The 19,669-nt window shown below is 57.9% G+C and overlaps 1 protein-coding gene across 2 annotated transcripts in view; it reads left to right on the top strand.

The window, feature by feature from the left end:
* LOC140428649 (uncharacterized) overlaps nt 1–18,169 on the top strand; it is a 44,680-nt gene extending 26,511 nt beyond the window's left edge. For both annotated transcript variants that reach the window (XM_072515327.1, XM_072515328.1), the window contains 4 exons: nt 120–198; nt 2,273–2,339; nt 4,541–4,689; nt 16,444–18,169. In XM_072515327.1, the coding sequence (XP_072371428.1) occupies nt 120–198; nt 2,273–2,339; nt 4,541–4,689; nt 16,444–17,854 (1,706 nt within the window). In that variant the 3' untranslated portion in view covers nt 17,855–18,169. The remainder of the gene's footprint in view (nt 1–119; nt 199–2,272; nt 2,340–4,540; nt 4,690–16,443) is intronic.
* Nucleotides 18,170–19,669: the final 1,500 nt, after the last annotated feature.

Below are 19,669 nucleotides of genomic sequence, written 5' to 3'. Positions count from 1 at the left end.
CTGCACACAGTCCGACTGAACCTGTTCTACATTTCAAACAGTTTAGCTGCTACTTTGCTTTCTTTTTAACTCCCAGGTGACCAACAGAGGATTAAATTTAATTTATTTTCCTCTTCCAGATTGGACAATAGAGGAAATGATTACAAATTGGAAAGGAAAATATGAACAATTGGAGAGGAATCATTCATACATCCAATGGTACATTTCTCTCGATCTCTGCGTATTTGACTGGTTTATAAACGGTTAAAGAAAAGGTTTCAAAGCTGGGTGCGGAATTCCGTTTTTTTTTTTTTCAACTCTGCTTTTTTTAAGAAACAGATATTTCCACGGATTCCGCTGATGGGGCAGGTGACCTGTCTCAGCTCCCACTGAGACCTCTCCGCTCCGTACTGTTACCAGATCGCACTAGGTTAACGAAGTGGTTAAGCAAGTGTATGGGTACTTTACTTTGTAAATCGGGGCATTTGAAGACAAAAAAAAAGGAAATTGTGTTAAATTTCACCAAGCTATGATTTAAGCCTCCGGCGGTGTACACCGGACTTTAGAAAGGGCATCGAGGTCCTGAGACGGCATAGAGGAGGCTTCCCAGGATTAGATTGTGTCTGAGAGGTTTCAGTCGTGGAGAGAGAATAGAGACCGGGATTGTTCTCCCTTCAGCAGAGACGCTTAAAAGGAGACATAAAACATGCGTTTAGATTCCGGGGGGGTTTATAGAATCATATCATAGAACCATAGAATTTGCAGTGCAGAAGGAGGCCATTCAGCCCATCGAGTCTGCACAGGCCTTTGGAAAGAGCGCCTTACCTAAGCCCACCTCCCCACCCTATCCCTGTAATCCCACCCAAACATTTTTGTGGACACGAAGGGCAATTTATCACGGCCAATCCACCTAACCTGCACATCTTTCGACTGTGGGAGGAAACCGGAGCACCCGGAGGAAACCCACGCACACACGAGGAGAACGTGCAGACTCCACACAGACAGTGACCCAGCGGGGAATCGAACCCGGGACCCTGGAGCTCTGAAGCAGCAGTGCTAATCACTATGTTACCGTGCCCCCCCCCCCCCCCCCCCCCCCAACCCGACAGGGAAAGTAAGGAGAAAGCGTCTTGCTGCAAGTGAGTCAGCGACCAGGTCACATCAAAACTCACGCGGAAATGAGAAATGCCTTCACCCACAGGGTTGTTTTGGTCTGTGTATCATTATGTGAAAGGTGGAATCAGATTCTATAAGAACTCTCAAAAGGAAATCGGACATCTGACCTGAAGAGAAGTAATTTGCAGGGTTAAGGGAAAAGGCTACATTTTGATATCTCTTTCCAAGAACCAGAGCAAGCGGAGGCTCATTGCGCTGAATGGTCTCTCCTTCTGTGCTGGAAGACTCTATGATCTACAGGATGACCTGGAATGAATGCCAGTCCTAATCGCTCCCTCGCCACCACCAATCTGATGGAATGGGTCATTGATCCTGCATGCCACCATTGTCATAGCCATACATTGTTGGGTATTTTTATTACTCCTTCTTGGGATGTGAGTTGGCTGGGCTAACATTCATTGCCCATCCCTAATGCCCCTAATGCCCGTGAGAAGGTGGTCGTGAACCGCCTTCTTGAACACCCAGAGTGCTGTTCGGGAGGGAATTCCAGGGCTTTGCCCCAGTGACAGTGAGGGAACAGCCGATATAATTTCGAGCCAGGATGATGAATGACTTGGAGGAGAATCTCCAAGCGCTGGTGTTTCCTTGTGTCTACTGCCCTTGTGCATTGGTGGTAGGGGAATGAATGTTTGATATGGTGAATGAAGTGGCAATCATGTGGACTCTATTGCCCTGGATGATGTCGAGCTTCTGAAGTGTTGTTGGAGCTGCACTCATCCATGCAAGTGGAGAGTATTCCATCACATTCCCTGACCTGGGCCTTGTAGATGGTGGACAGGCTTTGGGGAATGGGGAAGTGAACTACTGTCTGCAGAATTCCCAGCCTCATGGCTCATTCTTGTAGCCACAGTATTTCTATGGCTAGTCCAGCTGGTCAATGATAACCCCCAGGGTGTTGACAGTGAGGGAATTCAGAGATGCCATTGAATGCCAAAGGTAGATGGTTAAATTCACTTTTGTTGAAGATGATCATTGCCTGGCACTTGGTAACTTTGAGGTGGTATGAGCAAGTGCGACTGAAGTATAATGAATATTTTCTGAATTGAAAGCATTGTTTAAAGATTTCCTGACAATTTGGGAGCTGCCCTCGTTTCTGACCATTTGGATTGTGTTTCAGGCTCTTTCCGTTGCGAGAACCAGGAATGAATTGGTTTGCCAAGGAACTTACTAAATGCGAAATTAAGGTACGTGCCAGGGAGAGGAAATGCTCAGTGCGTTGCTCTCTGTGTGACCCAAAGCACAAAATGTTCCTGATCTTTGGAAAGACAATTCTGTGGTGTGCCCCACCCTCCACTCCTAGTCTTACTCCCGTACACCAGCTTGCTCAGTAGTGTAGCCGCTCCCCACAGAACCAGGTTCTATTGTAACCCACCACCCACTCCATCTCCCCAAGAACAGTTATCCCTTCCCCCCCCATTGTCCCTCACTATTTCCCAAACTCTTTTTTACGGACAAACTTGTTTGCCTCCTCCGGGAGTCAAGAGTCTGGCAGGTACAGCATCCCAAACCACACCTTACTCTTGAACAGCATGGTTTAGTCTCCGTTAAGTTCTGCCCAGCCCTTGGCCAGGTCCCCTCCAATGTTCCCGTACCAGCCTCCCCGAACAGGCGCCGGAATGTGGCGACTAGGGGCTTTTCACAGCAACTTCATTTGAAGCCTACTTGTGACAATAAGCGATTTTCATTTTCATTTCATGTCTTGGTACAAGTGGGATGTGAGCTGGCTGGGCTTCCCAACTTGTTCCTTGCCCACCTCCGACCCGTTGTTTGTCTTGGGACCTATCAAGCCTCGCTATCATTGCCCACGGAGGTTCACCCGACTTGGGTCTCTGTCAGAGTGGCCTGTGTGGGCCCGGTCCACCTTTGGGGGCTTGGCGAAGCCCTCCTCCCTGTCCAGCTTTCCGAGCACGATGCTACGAACACTGCTGGGCTCCTCCCCTCCGTGCCTTCCGGTAACCCGACAATCTGTAGGTTCTGCCGGCGGTTCCTGTTTTCCTAGTCATTTACCTTTACCCTCCCGTGCCGTCTGGGTCGTGACCAATCTTGCCACCTCGCCTTTGAGCGAAGCGAAACACTCGCCCTGCCCCATGGCAACCTCTGGAGTTCCGTTGGGATGAACTCCATCAGCTTCTCCACCATTGCCTGGGTGGGCGTTGACGAGGCTGCTGGGTCGGCCATGCTGGGTTCTGGGGCCCCCACGCGGGTCTCCCTGTTCAGGGGTCGAGGCTTTCCTCTCCCCGTTCTTGCCGTTTTTCCGGCCTGAATGCTGGTTTGTCTGCATCCTGGTGGATGGCAGGGGGCGAGGGGGTTAAGCTGGGGACCGTTTTGCAATTTATGTGCTCGTCTGGCGGGGTTTGAAGGTCTAATCAGAGGTTTCCAAAAATGAGAGAGACCTTTCGTGTGGCCGCTCAGTTCATGGCTGCCTCAAGAAGTCCAAACATTATCCTACTTTTATGACAGCTTATTTGCATCTTTTCCAGTCCCACCACCTGCCTGTACGTTAAACCAGCATTGTAATAACATTATTCTCAACAGAGGTATATAATACAATCTATATAAACGTTCCTAAATTCATCAGACTCTAAGCAATTGATCTGATGTTGACCGTTGACAGTCAATGAAAAGTATGTCAGGAGTTAAGACAAGGTAGCTCTTTTGCGTTTGATGAAATGGAGTTACCAGCGCAGGTCAGGTGGCCCGTTTGCCCTGGATGGTGGCTAGTTTCTTCACCTTTGTTTAGGCTGCAGACAATTTCATTAAACGCAAAAGAGCTACCTTGTCTTAATGAAATTGTGGGATATGGGCGTCACTGGCGATGTAATCAATTAATAACCATCCCTAATTGCCCGTTGAGAAGGTGACGGTGGGCTGCCTTCTTAAACGACAGGTCGTGTGGTGTAGGTACACCACAGTGCTGTTAGTGAGAGAGTTCCAGGACATTGGCCCAGTGACAGTGAAGGAATGGCCGGTATATTTCCAGGTCAGGATGGTGTGTGGCCTGAGAGGAACTGGCAGGTGGTGGTTCCCTGTGCTTCTGCTGCCCTTGGCCAAGTTTCGAACGTGCTGTCGAAGGGTCTTTGCCGCAGTGTATTGTGAAGGGTCTTTGCCGCAGTGTATTGTGAAGATGGCGTACACCGCTGGCACTGTACATCAGTGGTGGAAGGAGTGAATGTTCACGGTTATGGACGGGGTGCTGGTCAGGTGGGCTGTTTGCCCTGGATGATGTCGAGTTTCTTCACCTTTGTTGGGGCTGCAGGCAAGTGGAGAGTATTCCACCACAATGTTAAGTGTCTCTCGTCTGTTATTTCCTGAGATGATCAAATAGATTTTTGAAAAAAGAACTACATTTTTATGCACGATGCATTGATTATTTTGTCATCAACAGTTATTCAAAGAATCTGATGATGCAAAAAGGAGGTTGATTGAAGCATACAAGATGATGCTGGATTTTTATGGCATTAAACTGGTAAACCGCGAAACTGGTGCAGTAAAGCGAGCCCATCACTGGAGAAAACGTTTCAACAACCTCAACCTGTGAGTGTAATCAGAATTGTGTATTCATATAGCACCTATCAAAATCTTGGACTTGCCAAAGAGCTTTTTAAAAAAACAAATTTGGAGTACCCAATTCATTTGTTTCCAATTAAGGAGCAATTTAGCGCGGCCAATCCACCTGCCCGGCACATCTTTGGGTTGTGGGGGTGAGACCCACGCAGTCACGGGGAGAATGTGCAAACTCCACACGGACAGTGACCCGGAGCCGGGATTGATCGCGGGACCTCGGTGCCGTGAGGCAGCAGAGGCCAAAGAGCTTTATAGCAAATGAAATGTTTCCTTTTGAACAGGAGTCACTTTGTTTAAATGTAGGAAATGCACCAGCCAATTGCCACACAGTAACATCCTACAGTGCATTGCCATAAAAGATCAGCTTGCTTCAGATGATGGCACTCCTTCAGTACTGTCCCCTCCCACAGGGCGACACTCCCTCAGTACTGTCCCCTCCCACAGGGCGACACTCCCTCAGTACTGTCCCCTCCCACAGGGCCACACTCCTTCAGTACTGTCCCCTCCCACAGGGCGACACTCCCTCAGTACTGTCCCCTCCCACAGGGCGACACTCCCTCAGTACTGTCCCCTCCCACAGGGCGACACTCCCTCAGCACTGTCCCCTCCCACAGGGCGGCACTCCCTCGGTACTGTCCCCTCCCACAGGTCGACACTCCCTCAGTACTGTCCCCTCCCACAGGGCGACACTCCCTCAGTACTGTCCCCTCTCACAGGGCGACACTCCCTCAGCACTGACCCCTCCCACAGGGCGACACTCCTTCAGTACTGTCGCCTCTCACAGGGCGACACTCCCTCAGTACTGTCCCCTCCCACAGGGCGACACTCCCTCAGTACTGTCCCCTCCCACAGGGCGACACTCCCTCAGTACTGTCCCCTTCCACAGGACGACACTCCCTCAGTACTGACCCCTCCCACAGGGCGACACTCCCTCAGTACTGACCCCTCCCACAGGGCGACACTCCCTCAGTACTGACCCCTCCCACAGGGCGACACTCCCTCAGTACTGTCCCCTCTCACAGGGCGACACTCCCTCAGTACTGTCCCCTCTCACAGGGCGACACTCCCTCAGTACTGACCCCTCTCACAGGGCGACACTCCCTCAGTACTGTCCCCTCACAAAGGGCGACACTCCCTCAGTACTGTCCCCTCCCACAGGGCGACACTCCCTCAGTACTGTCCCCTTCCACAGGACGACACTCCCTCAGTACTGTCCCCTCTCACAGGGCGACACTCCCTCAGTACTGACCCCTCCCACAGGGCGACACTCCCTCAGTACTGACCCCTCCCACAGGGCCACACTCCCTCAGTACTGTCCCCTCCCACAGGGCGACACTCCTTCAGTACTGTCCCCTCCCACAGGACGGCGCTCCCTCAGTACTGTCCCCTCGCACAGGGCGACACTCCCTCAGGACTGACCCCTTCCACAGGGCGACACTCCCTCAGTACTGACCCCTCCCACAGGGCGACACTCCCTCAGTACTGACCCCTCCCACAGGGCGACACTCCCTCAGTACTGACCCCTCCCACAGGGCGACACTCCCTCAGTACTGTCCCCTCGCACAGGGCGACACTCCCTCAGTACTGTCCCCTCCCACAGGACGGCGCTCCCTCGGTACTGTCCCCTCGCACAGGGCCACACTCCCACAGTACTGACCCCTCCCACAGGGCGACACTCCCTCAGTACTGACCCCTCCCACAGGGCGACACTCCCTCAGTACTGTCCCCTCGCACAGGGCGACACTCCCTCAGCCCTGACCCCTCCCACAGGGCGACACTCCCTCAGTACAGACCCCTCCCACAGGGCGACACTCCCTCAGCACTGACCCCTCCCACAGGGCGACACTCCCTCAGTACTGACCCCTCCCACAGGGCGACACTCCCTCGGTACTGACCCCTCCCACAGGGCAGAGCTCCCTCAGTACTGACCCCTCCCACAGGGCGACACTCCCTCGGTACTGACCCCTCCCACAGGGCAGAGCTCCCTCAGTACTGTCCCCTCCCACAGGGCGACACTCCCTCAGTACTGACCCCTCCCACAGGGCGACACTCCCTCAGTACTGACCCCTCCCACAGGACGACACTCCCTCAGTACTGACCCCTCCCACAGGACGACACTCCCTCAGTACTGTCCCCTCCCACAGTGCGACACGCCCTAAGTATTGACCCCTCCCACAGGGCGACACTCCCTCAGTACTGACCCCTCCCACAGGGCGACACTCCCTCGGTACTGACCCCTCCCACAGGGCAGAGCTCCCTCAGTACTGTCCCCTCCCACAGGGCGACACTCCCTCAGTACTGACCCCTCCCACAGGGCGACACTCCCTCAGTACTGTCCCCTCCCAAAGGCGACACTCCCTCAGTACTGACTCCTCCCACAGGGCGACACTCCCTCAGTACTGACCCCTCCCACAGGACGACACTCCCTCAGTACTGTCCCCTCCCACAGTGCGACACGCCCTCAGTATTGACCCCTCCCACAGGGCGACACTCCCTCAGTACTGACCGCTCCCACAGGGCGACACTCCCTCGGTACTGACCCCTCCCACAGGGCAGAGCTCCCTCAGTACTGTCCCCTCCCACAGGGCGACACTCCCTCAGTACTGACCCCTCCCACAGGACGACACTCCCTCAGTACTGACCCCTCCCACAGGACGACACTCCCTCAGTACTGTCCCCTCCCACAGTGCGACACGCCCTCAGTATTGACCCCTCCCACAGGGCGACACTCCCTCAGTACCGACCCCTCCCACAGGGCGACACTCCCTCGGTACTGACCCCGCCCACAGGGCAGAGCTCCCTCAGTACTGTCCCCTCCCACAGGGCGACACTCCCTCAGTACTGACCCCTCCCACAGGGCGACACTCCCTCAGTACTGTCCCCTCCCACAGGGCGACACTCCCTCAGTACTGACTCCTCCCACAGGGCGACACTCCCTCAGTACTGACCCCTCCCACAGGGCGACACTCCCTCAGTACTGACCCCTCCCACAGGGGAGAGCTCCCTCAGTACTGACCCCTCCCACAGGGCGACACTCCCTCAGTACTGACCCCTTGCACAGGGCGACACTCCCTCAGTACTGACCCCTCCCACAGGGCGACACTCCCTCAGTATTGACCCCTCCCACATGGCGACACTCCCTCAGTACTGTCCCCTCGCACAGGGCGACACTCCCTCAGTACTGTCCCCTCTCACAGGGCGACACTCCCTCAGTACTGACCCCTCCCACAGGGCGACACTCTCTCAGTACTGTCCCCTCCCACAGGGCGACACTTCCTCAGTACTGACCCCTCCCACAGGGCGACACTCCCTCAGTACTGTCCCCTCCCACAGGACGACACTCCCTCAGTACTGACCCCTCACCCAGGGCGACACTCCCTCAGTACTGACCCCTCCCACAGGGCGACACTCCCTCAGTATTGACCCTTCCCACAGTGCGACACTACCTCAGTACTGACCCCTCCCACAGGGCGACACTCCCTCAGTATTGACCCCTCCCACAGTGCGACACTCCCTCAGTACTGACCCCTCCCACAGGGGAGAGCTCCCTCAGTACTGACCCCTCCCACAGGGCGACACTCCCTCAGTACTGACCCCTTGCACAGGGCGACACTCCCTCAGTACTGACCCCTCCCACAGGGCGACACTCCCTCAGTATTGACCCCTCCCACAGGGCGACACTCCCTCAGTACTGTCCCCTCGCACAGGGCGACACTCCCTCAGTACTGTCCCCTCTCACAGGGCGACACTCCCTCAGTACTGACCCCTCCCACAGGGCGACACTCTCTCAGTACTGTCCCCTCCCACAGGGCGACACTCCCTCAATACTGACCCCTCCCACAGGGCGACACTCCCTCGGTACTGACCCCTCCCACAGGGCGACACTCCCTCAGTACTGACCCCTCCCACAGGGCGACACTCCCTCAGTACTTTCCCCTCCCACAGGGCGACACTCCCTCAGTACTGTGCCCTCCCACAGGGCGACACTCCCTCAGTACTGTCCCCTCCCACAGGGCGACACTCCCTCAGTACTGACCCCTCCCACAGGGCGACACTCCCTCAGTACTGACCCCTCCCACAGGGCGACACTCCCTCAGTACTGTCCCCTCCCACACGGCGACACTCCCTCAGTACTGTCCCCTCCCACAGGGCGACACTCCCTCAGTACTGACTCCTCCCACAGGGCAACACTCCCTTAGTACTGTCCACTCCCACAGGGCGACACTCCCTCAGTACTGACCCCTCCCACAGTGCGACACTCCCTCAGTACTGACCCCTCCCACAGGGCGACACTCCCTCAGTATTGACCCCTCCCACAGGGCGACACTCCCTCAGTACTGACCCCTCGCACAGGGCGACACTCCCTCAGTACTGTCCCCTCCCACAGGACGACACTCCCTCAGTACTGACCCCTCCCCCAGGGCGACACTCCCTCAGTACTGACCCCTCCCACAGGGCGACACTCCCTCAGTATTGACCCCTCCCACAGTGCGACACTCCCTCAGTACTGACCCCTCCCACAGGGCGACACACCCTCAGTATTGACCCCTCCCACAGGGCGACACTCCCTCAGTACTGACCCCTCCCACAGTGCGACACTCCCTCAGTACTGACCCCTCCCACAGGGCGACACTCCCTCAGTACTGACCCCTCCCACAGGGCGACACTCCCTCAGTACTGTCCCCTCCCACAGGGCGACACTCCCTCAGTACTGACCCCTCCCACAGGGCGACACTCCTTCAGTACTGACCCCTCCCACAGGGCGACACTCCCTCAGTACTGTCCCCTCCCACAGGGCGACACTCCCTCAGTACTGACCCCTCCCACAGGGCGACACTCCCTCAGTACTGACCCCTCCCACAGGGCGACACTCCCTCAGTACTGTCCCCTCCCACAGGGCGACACTCCTTCAGTACTGACCCCTCCCACAGGGCGACAGTCCCTCAGTACTGACCCCTCCCACAGTGCGACACTCCCTCAGTACTGACCCCTCCCACAGGGCGACACTCCCTCAGTACTGACCCCTCCCACAGGGCGACACTCCCTCAGTACTGTCCCCTCCCACAGGGCGACACTCCCTCAGTACTGACCCCTCCCACAGGGCGACACTCCCTCAGTACTGTCCCCTCCCACACGGCGACACTCCCTCAGTACTGTCCCCTCCCACAGGGCGACACTCCCTCAGTACTGACTCCTCCCACAGGGCAACACTCCCTTAGTACTGTCCACTCCCACAGGGCGACACTCCCTCAGTACTGACCCCTCGCACAGGGCGACACTCCCTCAGTACTGTCCCCTCCCACAGGACGACACTCCCTCAGTACTGACCCCTCCCACAGGGCGACACTCCCTCAGTATTGTCCCCTCTCCCAGGGCGACACTCCCTCAGTACTGACCCCTCCCACAGGGCGACACTCCCTCAGTATTGACCCCTCCCACAGTGCGACACTCCCTCAGTACTGACCCCTCCCACAGGGCGACACACCCTCAGTACTGACCCCTCCCACAGGGCGACACTCCCTCAGTATTGTCCCCTCCCCCAGGGCGACACTCCCTCAGTACTGACCCCTCCCACAGGGCGACACTCCCTCAGTATTGACCCCTCCCACAGGGCGACACTCCCTCAGTACTGACCCCTCCCACAGTGCGACACTCCCTCAGTACTGACTCCTCCCACAGGGCGACACGCCCTCAGTACTGACCCCTCCCACAGGGTGACACTCCCTCAGTACTGACCCCTCCCACAGGGCGACACTCCCTCAGTACTGTCCCCTCCCACAGGGCGACACTCCCTCAGTACTGACCCCTCCCACAGGGCGACACTCCTTCAGTACTGACCCCTCCCACAGGGCGACACTCCCTCAGTACTGACCCCTCCCACAGGGCGACACTCCCTCAGTACTGTCCCCTCCCACAGGGCGACACTCCCTCAGTACTGACCCCTCCCACAGGGCGACACTCCCTCAGTACTGACCCCTCCCACAGGGCGACACTCCCTCAGTACTGTCCCCTCCCACAGGGCGACACTCCTTTAGTACTGACCCCTCCCACAGGGCGACACTCCCTCAGTACTGACCCCTCCCACAGGGCGACACTCCCTCAGTACTGACCCCTCCCACAGGGCGACACTCCCTCAGTACTGTCCCCTCCCACAGGACGACACTCCCTCAGTACTGACCCCTCCCACAGGGCGACACTCCCTCAGTACTGTCCCCTCGCACAGGGCGACACTCCCTCAGTACTGACTCCTCCCACAGGGCGACACTCCCTCAGTACTGACCCCTCCCACAGGGCGACACTCCCTCAGTACTGACCCCTCCCACAGGACGACACTCCCTCAGTACTGACCCCTCCCACAGGGCGACACTCCCTCAGTACTGTCCCCTCGCACAGGGCGACACTCCCTCAGTACTGACTCCTCCCACAGGGCGACACTCCCTCAGTACTGACCCCTCCCACAGGGCGACACTCCCTCAGTACTGACCCCTCCCACAGGGCGACACTCCCTCAGTACTGTCCCCTCCCACAGGACGACACTCCCTCGGTACTGACCCCTCCCACAGGGCGACACTCCCTCAGTACTGACCCCTCCCACAGGGCGACACTCCCTCAGCACTGACCCCTCCCACAGGGCGACACTCCCTCAGTACTGACCCCTCCCACAGGGTGACACTCCCTCAGTACTGACCCCTTGCACAGGGCGACACTCCCTCAGTACTGTCCCCTCGCACAGGGCGACACTCCCTCAGTACTGTCCCCTCCCACAGGGCGACACGCCCTCAGCTCTGACCCCTCCCACAGGGCGACACTCCCTCAGTACTGACCCCTCCCACAGGGCGACACTCCCTCAGCACTGACCCCTCCCACAGGGCGACACTCCCTCAGTATTGACCCCTCCCACAGGGCGACACTCCCTCAGAACTGTCCCCTCCCACAGGGCGACACTCCCTCAGTACTGACTCCTCCCACAGGGCGACACTCCCTCAGTACTGTCCCCTCCCACAGGGCAACACTCCCTCAGTACTGACCCCTCCCACAGGGCGACACTCCCTCAGTACTGTCCCCTCGCACAGGGCGACAGTCCCTCAGTACTGACCCTTCCCACAGGGCGACACTCCCTCAGTACTGTCCCCTCTCACAGGGCGACACTCCCTCAGTACTGTCCCCTCTCACAGGGCGACACTCCTTCAGTACTGACCCCTCCCACAGGGCGACACTCCCTCAGTACTGTCCCCTCCCACAGGGCGACACTCCCTCAGTACTGACCCCTCCCACAGGGCGACACTCCCTCAGTACTGACCCCTCGCACAGGGCGTCACTCCCTCAGTACTGTCCCCTCGCACAGGGCGACACTCCCTCAGTACTGTCCCCTCCCACAGGGCGACACTCCCTCAGTACTGTCCCCTCCCACAGGGCGACACTCCCTCAGTACTGTCCCCTCGCACAGGGCGACACTCCCTCAGTACTGTCCCCTCCCACAGGGCGACACTCCCTCAGTACTGTCCCCTCCCACAGGGCGACACTCCCTCAGTACTGTCCCCTCCCACAGGGCGACACTCCCTCAGTACTGTCCCCTCCCACAGGACGTCACTCCCTCAGTACTGTCCCCTCCCACAGGGCGACACTCCCTCAGTACTGACCCCTCCCACAGGGCGACACTCCCTCGGTACTGACCCCTCCCACAGGGCGACACTCCCTCAGCACTGACCCCTCCCACAGGACGTCGCTCCCTCAGTACTGTCCCCTCCCACAGGGCGACACTCCCTCGGTAATGACCCCTCCCACAGGGCAACACTCCCTCAGTACTGTCCCCTCCCACAGGGCGACACTCCCTCGGTACTGTCCCCTCCCACAGGGCGACACTCCCTCAGTACTGTCCCCTCGCACAGGGCGACACTCCCTCAGTACTGTCCCCTTGCACAGGGCAACACTCCCTCAGTACTGTCCCCTCGCACAGGGCAACACTCCCTCAGTACTGTCCCCTCGCACAGGGCAACACTCCCTCAGTACTGTCCCCTCCCACAGGGCGACACTCCCTCAGTACTGTCCCCTCGCACAGGGCAACACTCCCTCAGTACTGTCCCCTCCCACAGGGCGACACTCCCTCAGTAGTGACTCCTCCCACAGGGCGACACTCCCTCAGTACTGACCCCTCCCACAGGGCAGAGCTCCTTCAGTACTGTCCCCTCCCACAGGGCGACACTCCCTCAGTACTGACCCCTCCCACAGGGCAACACTCCCTCAGTAGTGACCCCTCCCACAGGGCGACACTCCCTCAGTACTGACACCTCCCACAGGGCGACACTCCCTCAGTACTGTCCCCTCCCACAGGGCGACACTCCCTCAGGACTGACTCCTCCCACAGGGCAACACTCCCTCGGTACTGACCCCTCCCACAGGGCGACACTCCCTCAGTACTGTCCCCTCCCACAGGACGACACTCCCTCAGTACTGTCCCCTCCCACACGGCGACACTCCCTCAGTACTGTCCCCTCCCACAGGGCGACACTCCCTCAGTACTGACCCCTCCCACAGGGCGACACTCCCTCAGTCCTGTCCCCTCCCACAGGGCGACACACCCTCAGCACTGACCCCTCCCACAGGGGAGAGCTCCCTCAGTACTGTCCCCTCCCACAGGGCGACACTCCCTCAGTACTGTCCCCTCCCACAGGATGACACTCCCTCAGTACTGACCCCTCCCACAGGGCGACACTCCCTCAGTACTGTCCCCTCCCACAGGGCGACACTCCCTCAGTACTGACCCCTCCCACAGGGCGACACTCCCTCAGTCCTGTCCCCTCCCACAGGGCGACACTCCCTCAGCACTGACCCCTCCCACAGGGCGACACACCCTCAGCACTGACCCCTCCCACAGGGCGACACTCCCTCAGTACTGACCCCTCCCACAGGGCGACACTCCCTCAGTACTGTCCCCTCCCACAGGGCAGAGCTCCCTCAGTACTGTCCCCTCGCACAGGGCGACACTCCCTCAGTACTGACCCCTCCCACAGGGCGACACTCCCTCAGTACTGTCCCCTCGCACAGGGCGACACTCCCTCAGTACTGACCCCTCCCACAGGGCGACACTCCCTCAGCACTGACCCCTCCCACAGGGCGACACTCCCTCAGTATTGACCCCTCCCACAGGACGACACTCCCTCAGTACTGACCCCTCCCACAGGGCGACACTCCCTCAGTACTGTCCCCTCCCACAGGGCAGAGCTCCCTCAGTACTGTCCCCTCGCACAGGGCGACACTCCCTCAGTACTGACCCCTCCCACAGGGCGACACTCCCTCAGTACTGTCCCCTCGCACAGGGCGACACTCCCTCAGTACTGACCCCTCCCACAGGGCGACACACCCTCAGTACTGACCCCTCCCACAGGGCAGAGCTCCCTCAGTACTGACCCCTCCCACAGGACGACACTCCCTCAGTACTGTCCCCTCCCACAGGGCAGAGCTCCCTCAGTACTGACCCCTCCCACAGGACGGAGCTCCCTCAGTACTGACCCCTCCCACAGGGCGACACTCCCTCAGTACTGACCCCTCTCACAGGGCGACACTCCCTCAGTACTGACCCCTCCCACAGGGCGACACTCCCTCAGCACTGACCCCTCCCACAGGGCGACACTCCCTCAGCACTGACCCCTCCCACAGGGCGACACTCCCTCAGTACTGACCCCTCCCACAGGGCAGAGCTCCCTCAGTACTGACCCCTCCCACAGGGCGACACTCCCTCAGTACTGACTCCTCCCACAGGGCGACACTCCCTCAGTGCTGACCCCTCCCACAGGGCGACACTCCCTCAGTACTGACCCCTCCCACAGGGCAGAGCTCCCTCAGTACTGACCCCTCCCAAAGGGCAACACTCCCTCAGTACTGACCCCTCCCACAGGGCAACACTCCCTCAGTACTGACCCCTCCCACAGGGCGACACTGCCTCAGTACTGACCCCTCCCACAGGACGGAGCACCCTCAGTACTGACCCCTCCCACAGGGCAACACTCCGTCAGTACTGACCCCTCTCACAGGGCGACACTCCCTCAGTACTGACCCCTCCCACAGGACGACACTCCCTCAGTACTGACCCCTCTCACAGGGCGACACTCCCTCAGTACTGACCCCTCCCACAGGACGACACTCCCTCAGTACTGACCCCTCCCACAGGGCGACACTCCCTCAGTATTGACCCCTCCCACAGGGCGACACTCCCTCAGTACTGTCCCCTCCCACAGGGCAACACTCCCTCAGTACTGTCCCCTCCCACAGGGCAGAGCTCCCTCAGTACTGACCCCTCCCACAGGGTGACACTCCCTCAGTACTGACCCCTCCCACAGGGCAGAGCTCCCTCAGTACTGACCCCTCCCACAGGGCGACACTCCCTCAGTACTGACCCCTCCCACAGGGCGACACTCCCTCAGTACTGACCCCTCCCACAGGGCGACACTCCCTCAGTACTGACCCCTCCCACAGGGCGACACTCCCTCAGTACTGTCCCCTCCCACAGGGCGACACTCCTTCAGTACTGTCCCCTCGCACAGGGCGACACTCCCTCAGTACTGACTCCTCCCACAGGGCGACACTCCCTCAGTACTGTCCCCTCCCACAGGGCGACACTCCCTCAGTACTGACTCCTCCCACAGGGCGACACTCCCTCAGTACTGACCCCTCCCACAGGGCGACACTCCCTCAGTACTGTCCCCTCCCACAGGACGACACTCCCTCAGTACTGTCCCCTCCCACAGGGCGACACTCCCTCAGCACTGACCCCTCCCACAGGACGACACTCCCTCGGTACTGACCCCTCCCACAGGGCGACACTCCCTCAGTACTGACCCCTTCCACAGTGCAGAGCTCCCTCAGTATTGACCCCTCCCACAGGGCGACATTCCCTCGGTACTGTCCCCTCCCACAGGGCAGAGCTCCCTCAGTACTGACCCCTCCCACAGGGCAGAGCTCCTTCAGTACTGACCCCTCCCACAGGGCAGAGCTCCTTCAGTACTGACCCCTCCCACAGGGCTGAGCTCCCTCAGTACTGACCCCTCCCACAGGGCAGAGCTCCCTCAGTACTGACCCCTCCCACAGGGCAGAGCTCCTTCAGTACTGACCCCTCCCACAGGGCTGAGCTCCCTCAGTACTGACCCCTCCCACAGGGCTGAGCTCCCTCATTACTGACCCCTCCCACAGGGCAGAGCTCCCTCAGTACTGACTCCTCCCACAGGGCAGAGCTCCTTCAGTACTGACCCGTACCACAGGACAACACTGTCCACGGTGGGTGGGTGGGGGGGGGGGGTAGGCGGGGGGCCTGGGGGGGGGGTAGGCGGAGGGCCGGGGGGGGGGGAGGGTAGGCGGGGGGCCTGGGGGGGGGGTAGGCGGGGGGCCTGGGGGGGGGGTAGGCGGAGGGCCTGGGGGGGGGGGGTAGGCGGAGGTCCTGGGGGGGGAGCGTGGCGGGGAGGCAGAGAGAGTGGCGGAGAGAGTGGCGGGGAGGCAGAGAGAGTGGCGGAGAGAATGGTGGGGTGGGGGGGGGGTGGCGGATTGGTTTTGGAAAATAGCTCTATATCTTCAACATTGAATTTTTAAAAAAGATTGTCCTCTAACGTCTGACTTTCAGGGGTTTGTCCCCTCATTTGGATCACCAGTGGGGCTGTAATGGCCTCCTGATTGGGATCTCTGCTGCAATAAGTTATTGTTCACTATCTGATTTTTGTTTTGTTCCAATTGCAGACGCATGCACAATAATCTGCGCATCACTCGGATGCTGAAATGCCTCGGAGAGATGGGCTTCGAACATTATCAGCCACCATTGGTGAAGTTTTTCCTCACCGAAAGTCTGATCCGTAACCAGTTGCCCAATGTTAAAGAGAGTGTCCTGGACTACTTCCTTTACACCATTCGAAGTAAATCTGAGAGAAGAAAGTTGATACTCTTTGCACAGATGCACTACAAACCATCTTCAGAGTTCGTCTGGGGTCCGCCCAAGGCAATGGAAAGTCGATTCAGCCATATCCTTCAAGAACTAAATAAGGAAGAGGAAACAGCGAGCGAGGAATCTTCAGATGAAGACACACCGGCTAAAGCTGAAGAGAGTAGTTTGCTACAGGAGGCAGGTGAAGAACGCAGTTCAAAACAGAGACGCCTAACAAAGCAAAGGTCCTCCGACACCAGGGTGAAGAGTACAAACGATGTGAAAGACACGAAGGAAGGATCTGAGGATCGTATGGAAGCTAAAAATCTGGATGAAGCCACAAGTTGTGAGGAACGCATTGCCGAAGAAAAAAGCGACGTTGACGAGAAGTCTCCAGTGCCAGAAAATAAGTCTAACCTAAAAGAAAATCTTGAAGAACAACCTGTGCAGGTGGAAGATGTGGTCACGGAAGGTCAAAACATGGAGGAACGAGCGCAAGGTAATGACGTACCTACGTGCCCAACCAAGCATGAGAAAGTTGAAGATGACCTGAAGATTCAAGGAGATGAGAGTGATGCTCCCCGTCAAAAAGAAAAGGAATCGAAGAAAAACGAGCTGTCTTCACGAGAAGCTGAGCCATTTACCATTGAAGAGGATGAGCCTGTAAGAGAAGGGAGAGCTGTGAATAAACCAACAGAAGAAGACAAAGAGCCAGAACCGGTGATCACTGAAGTAGATAGTCCAGCAACAGAAGGAAGCCTCACTGGGAAACCAGCAGCAAGAGAGCCCGAGAAGACAACTCAACCACAGCCACTCATCGCAGAGGAAGATAAACACGTCAAGGGAGAAAGTGAGGCTCGGAATATAACTGAGGAAGGACCGGATGAGGAAGGACCGGATGAGGACGCTAAGTCAGAATTAGTTCCCACAGAAAAGAATAAATCTCCGAAAGAAGAAGGAAAAGTCGGGTTTATGGAAATAGAACGGAGTAATGTGTCAACTGAACTCGAAATTGATGAAGGACAAAGTAAATCTGTCTCCGAAAGTAAGATTCAGAGTTCCACTGAAGATGAAAGCGAGTGCATGGAAGAAATGGAAACTCAAGAGGCGGCACTGGGACATCCAGTGAAAGATGTAAAATATCCTGGCGGGAGCGGTGTGGTAATGGAGACTGAAGCTAGTAAACCTCATGGGGAGGAAGAAGATGTAGAAATGGAAGATGGGCAATAAATACCTCCGCATTAGTAGTGTAACGGCTCGCTGGTTCACCATTTTGCTGTGTTGTTAAGCATTCGGATACTACTCTGAACAAAAGCTCCAAGTGTGCCATCAGCAGCAGGGTCCCAAAGCTTGTGGCTAAACTTCTCCAAAGGATTGGGGACTGGGAGGGTGAATCACCTCGTGGCTACCATGGACTTTTGACTGCCACGCACAACATGGTATTGAAAGGCTGATGTGTGCATGTGTATATACAATACATGACTTTTTAATTAAAGCTCCGATGGTGGATGAAGTTAAATAATAAATATTTTGTGCCACGTTCTAGCCCAGTCTGTCATGTGACCCCGTAATGGGAGTGTGTCTGAGACGAGCATTTTATTGTCTATTTGCTTCTTGCCCATCTCTCCTGAGGTCCAGTTCGGCGGGGGGGGGGCTGCAGGGCAGGAGTTGTTACAAACAAAATAGGAGCAGCAGGAGGCCATTCGGCCCTTCGCTCCTGCACCGCCATTCATTATGATCATGGCTGCGCAACCGACTCAATAGCCTAATCCTGCTCCCCCCACCCCCCCCCCCCCCCCCCTTGCCCTTCAGATCCCCTTCGCCTTAAGTGCTGTACCTAACTGCTTCCTGAAAACACACACGGTGGGATTCTCCTTCAGGCAGCGCCAAAATCAGGAAGGGCGATTGGGTGGAGACTCTGTTTTTAAGCTGAAATTGTGGCGACCCCAGGTTTACACCAAATCGCGATTCCCCGGCGCCTCGACAGCGGCGTCAGTGCGTTCCACTCTGTGCATACAGTAAACGCCATTGGCATATCATTCACGGGCCTGACCCGGTATTCTCCTGGTTCTCCATGATTCTCCGCCTCTCCGGGGGCGAATTCCTGACGGCGAGGTTCACTTGTGTTTTGGAAAATCGGGAAACTGGCGCCATGGCTGATGAGAGAGAGGAGGTAGGAGATGCAGAGACGCGACCGTGGGCCGCCAGTCCTGACACTGGCCGGGCTGGCTGAGGGAAGGGGGTGTGATGGGGTGTGGGGTTGAGGTAACCCCCCCCCCCCTACAGGACTGGGGCAGTGCCCAGATAACGCAGCCACCTTGCTGCGCACGTCACTGATCACCCACTGTGGCCCATGGTCCTGCAGAGTGTCACAGGCTGTAGGGGTGCCACCGCCCCTGCACCCCAGCCGCCACACCCCCCACCGGCCACCACCTACCAGTGGGGCTTCACATGGCCCACCCAAGGGCAATGCCCACAATAGCCCCTGCAGGGGGGCACCAGACAGGGGCCGTGGAGCATATCGCTGGCAAGGGTCTCGCCAGCTGATAGTACCCTTGGCAGCAGAGACGGGCACCAGGGCTAGAGGCCTTCAGGAAGCCGGACAACGACGGAGACAGGTGTGCGGGGGACATGCGATGGCCGGGTCCGCAATGCCAACCAGGGTCACAGTGTAGCCTGTTGGACCTGGCTGGGCATGGGGATACGCACCGTGCTAACATGTCTGACTTTCACCCCCTGCAGACAATGGACGTTGGAATACAACCAGCAATGGTGGCCTTCCTGCGAGTCGCTGCAGCCCTGGGGGATGCCCTGAGGCTGTGAGAGCTGGAGGTGCTCAGTGAGGACACTGCAGCAGCGAAGCCTGTATTGGAGAGCCGGCCGCCCAACAGGCCGAGGAGGAGGTGCCAAGGGGGCGCCGCATGAGATCTCGCAAGTATTGGCCACGCCCATCATTCAAGGACCTGCCGTACTGGCAAGCCGTCGGAAACTCCGGCTGAGCAGGGGGACAGTACGACATATCTGCCAGATGATAGCACACCTGGG

Source organism: Scyliorhinus torazame, chromosome 8 (assembly GCF_047496885.1).
Source record: "Scyliorhinus torazame isolate Kashiwa2021f chromosome 8, sScyTor2.1, whole genome shotgun sequence".
Taxonomy (NCBI): domain Eukaryota; kingdom Metazoa; phylum Chordata; class Chondrichthyes; order Carcharhiniformes; family Scyliorhinidae; genus Scyliorhinus; species Scyliorhinus torazame.
Note: the sequence above shows the minus strand (reverse complement) of the source record. Positions and strands in the feature narration are given on the sequence as shown.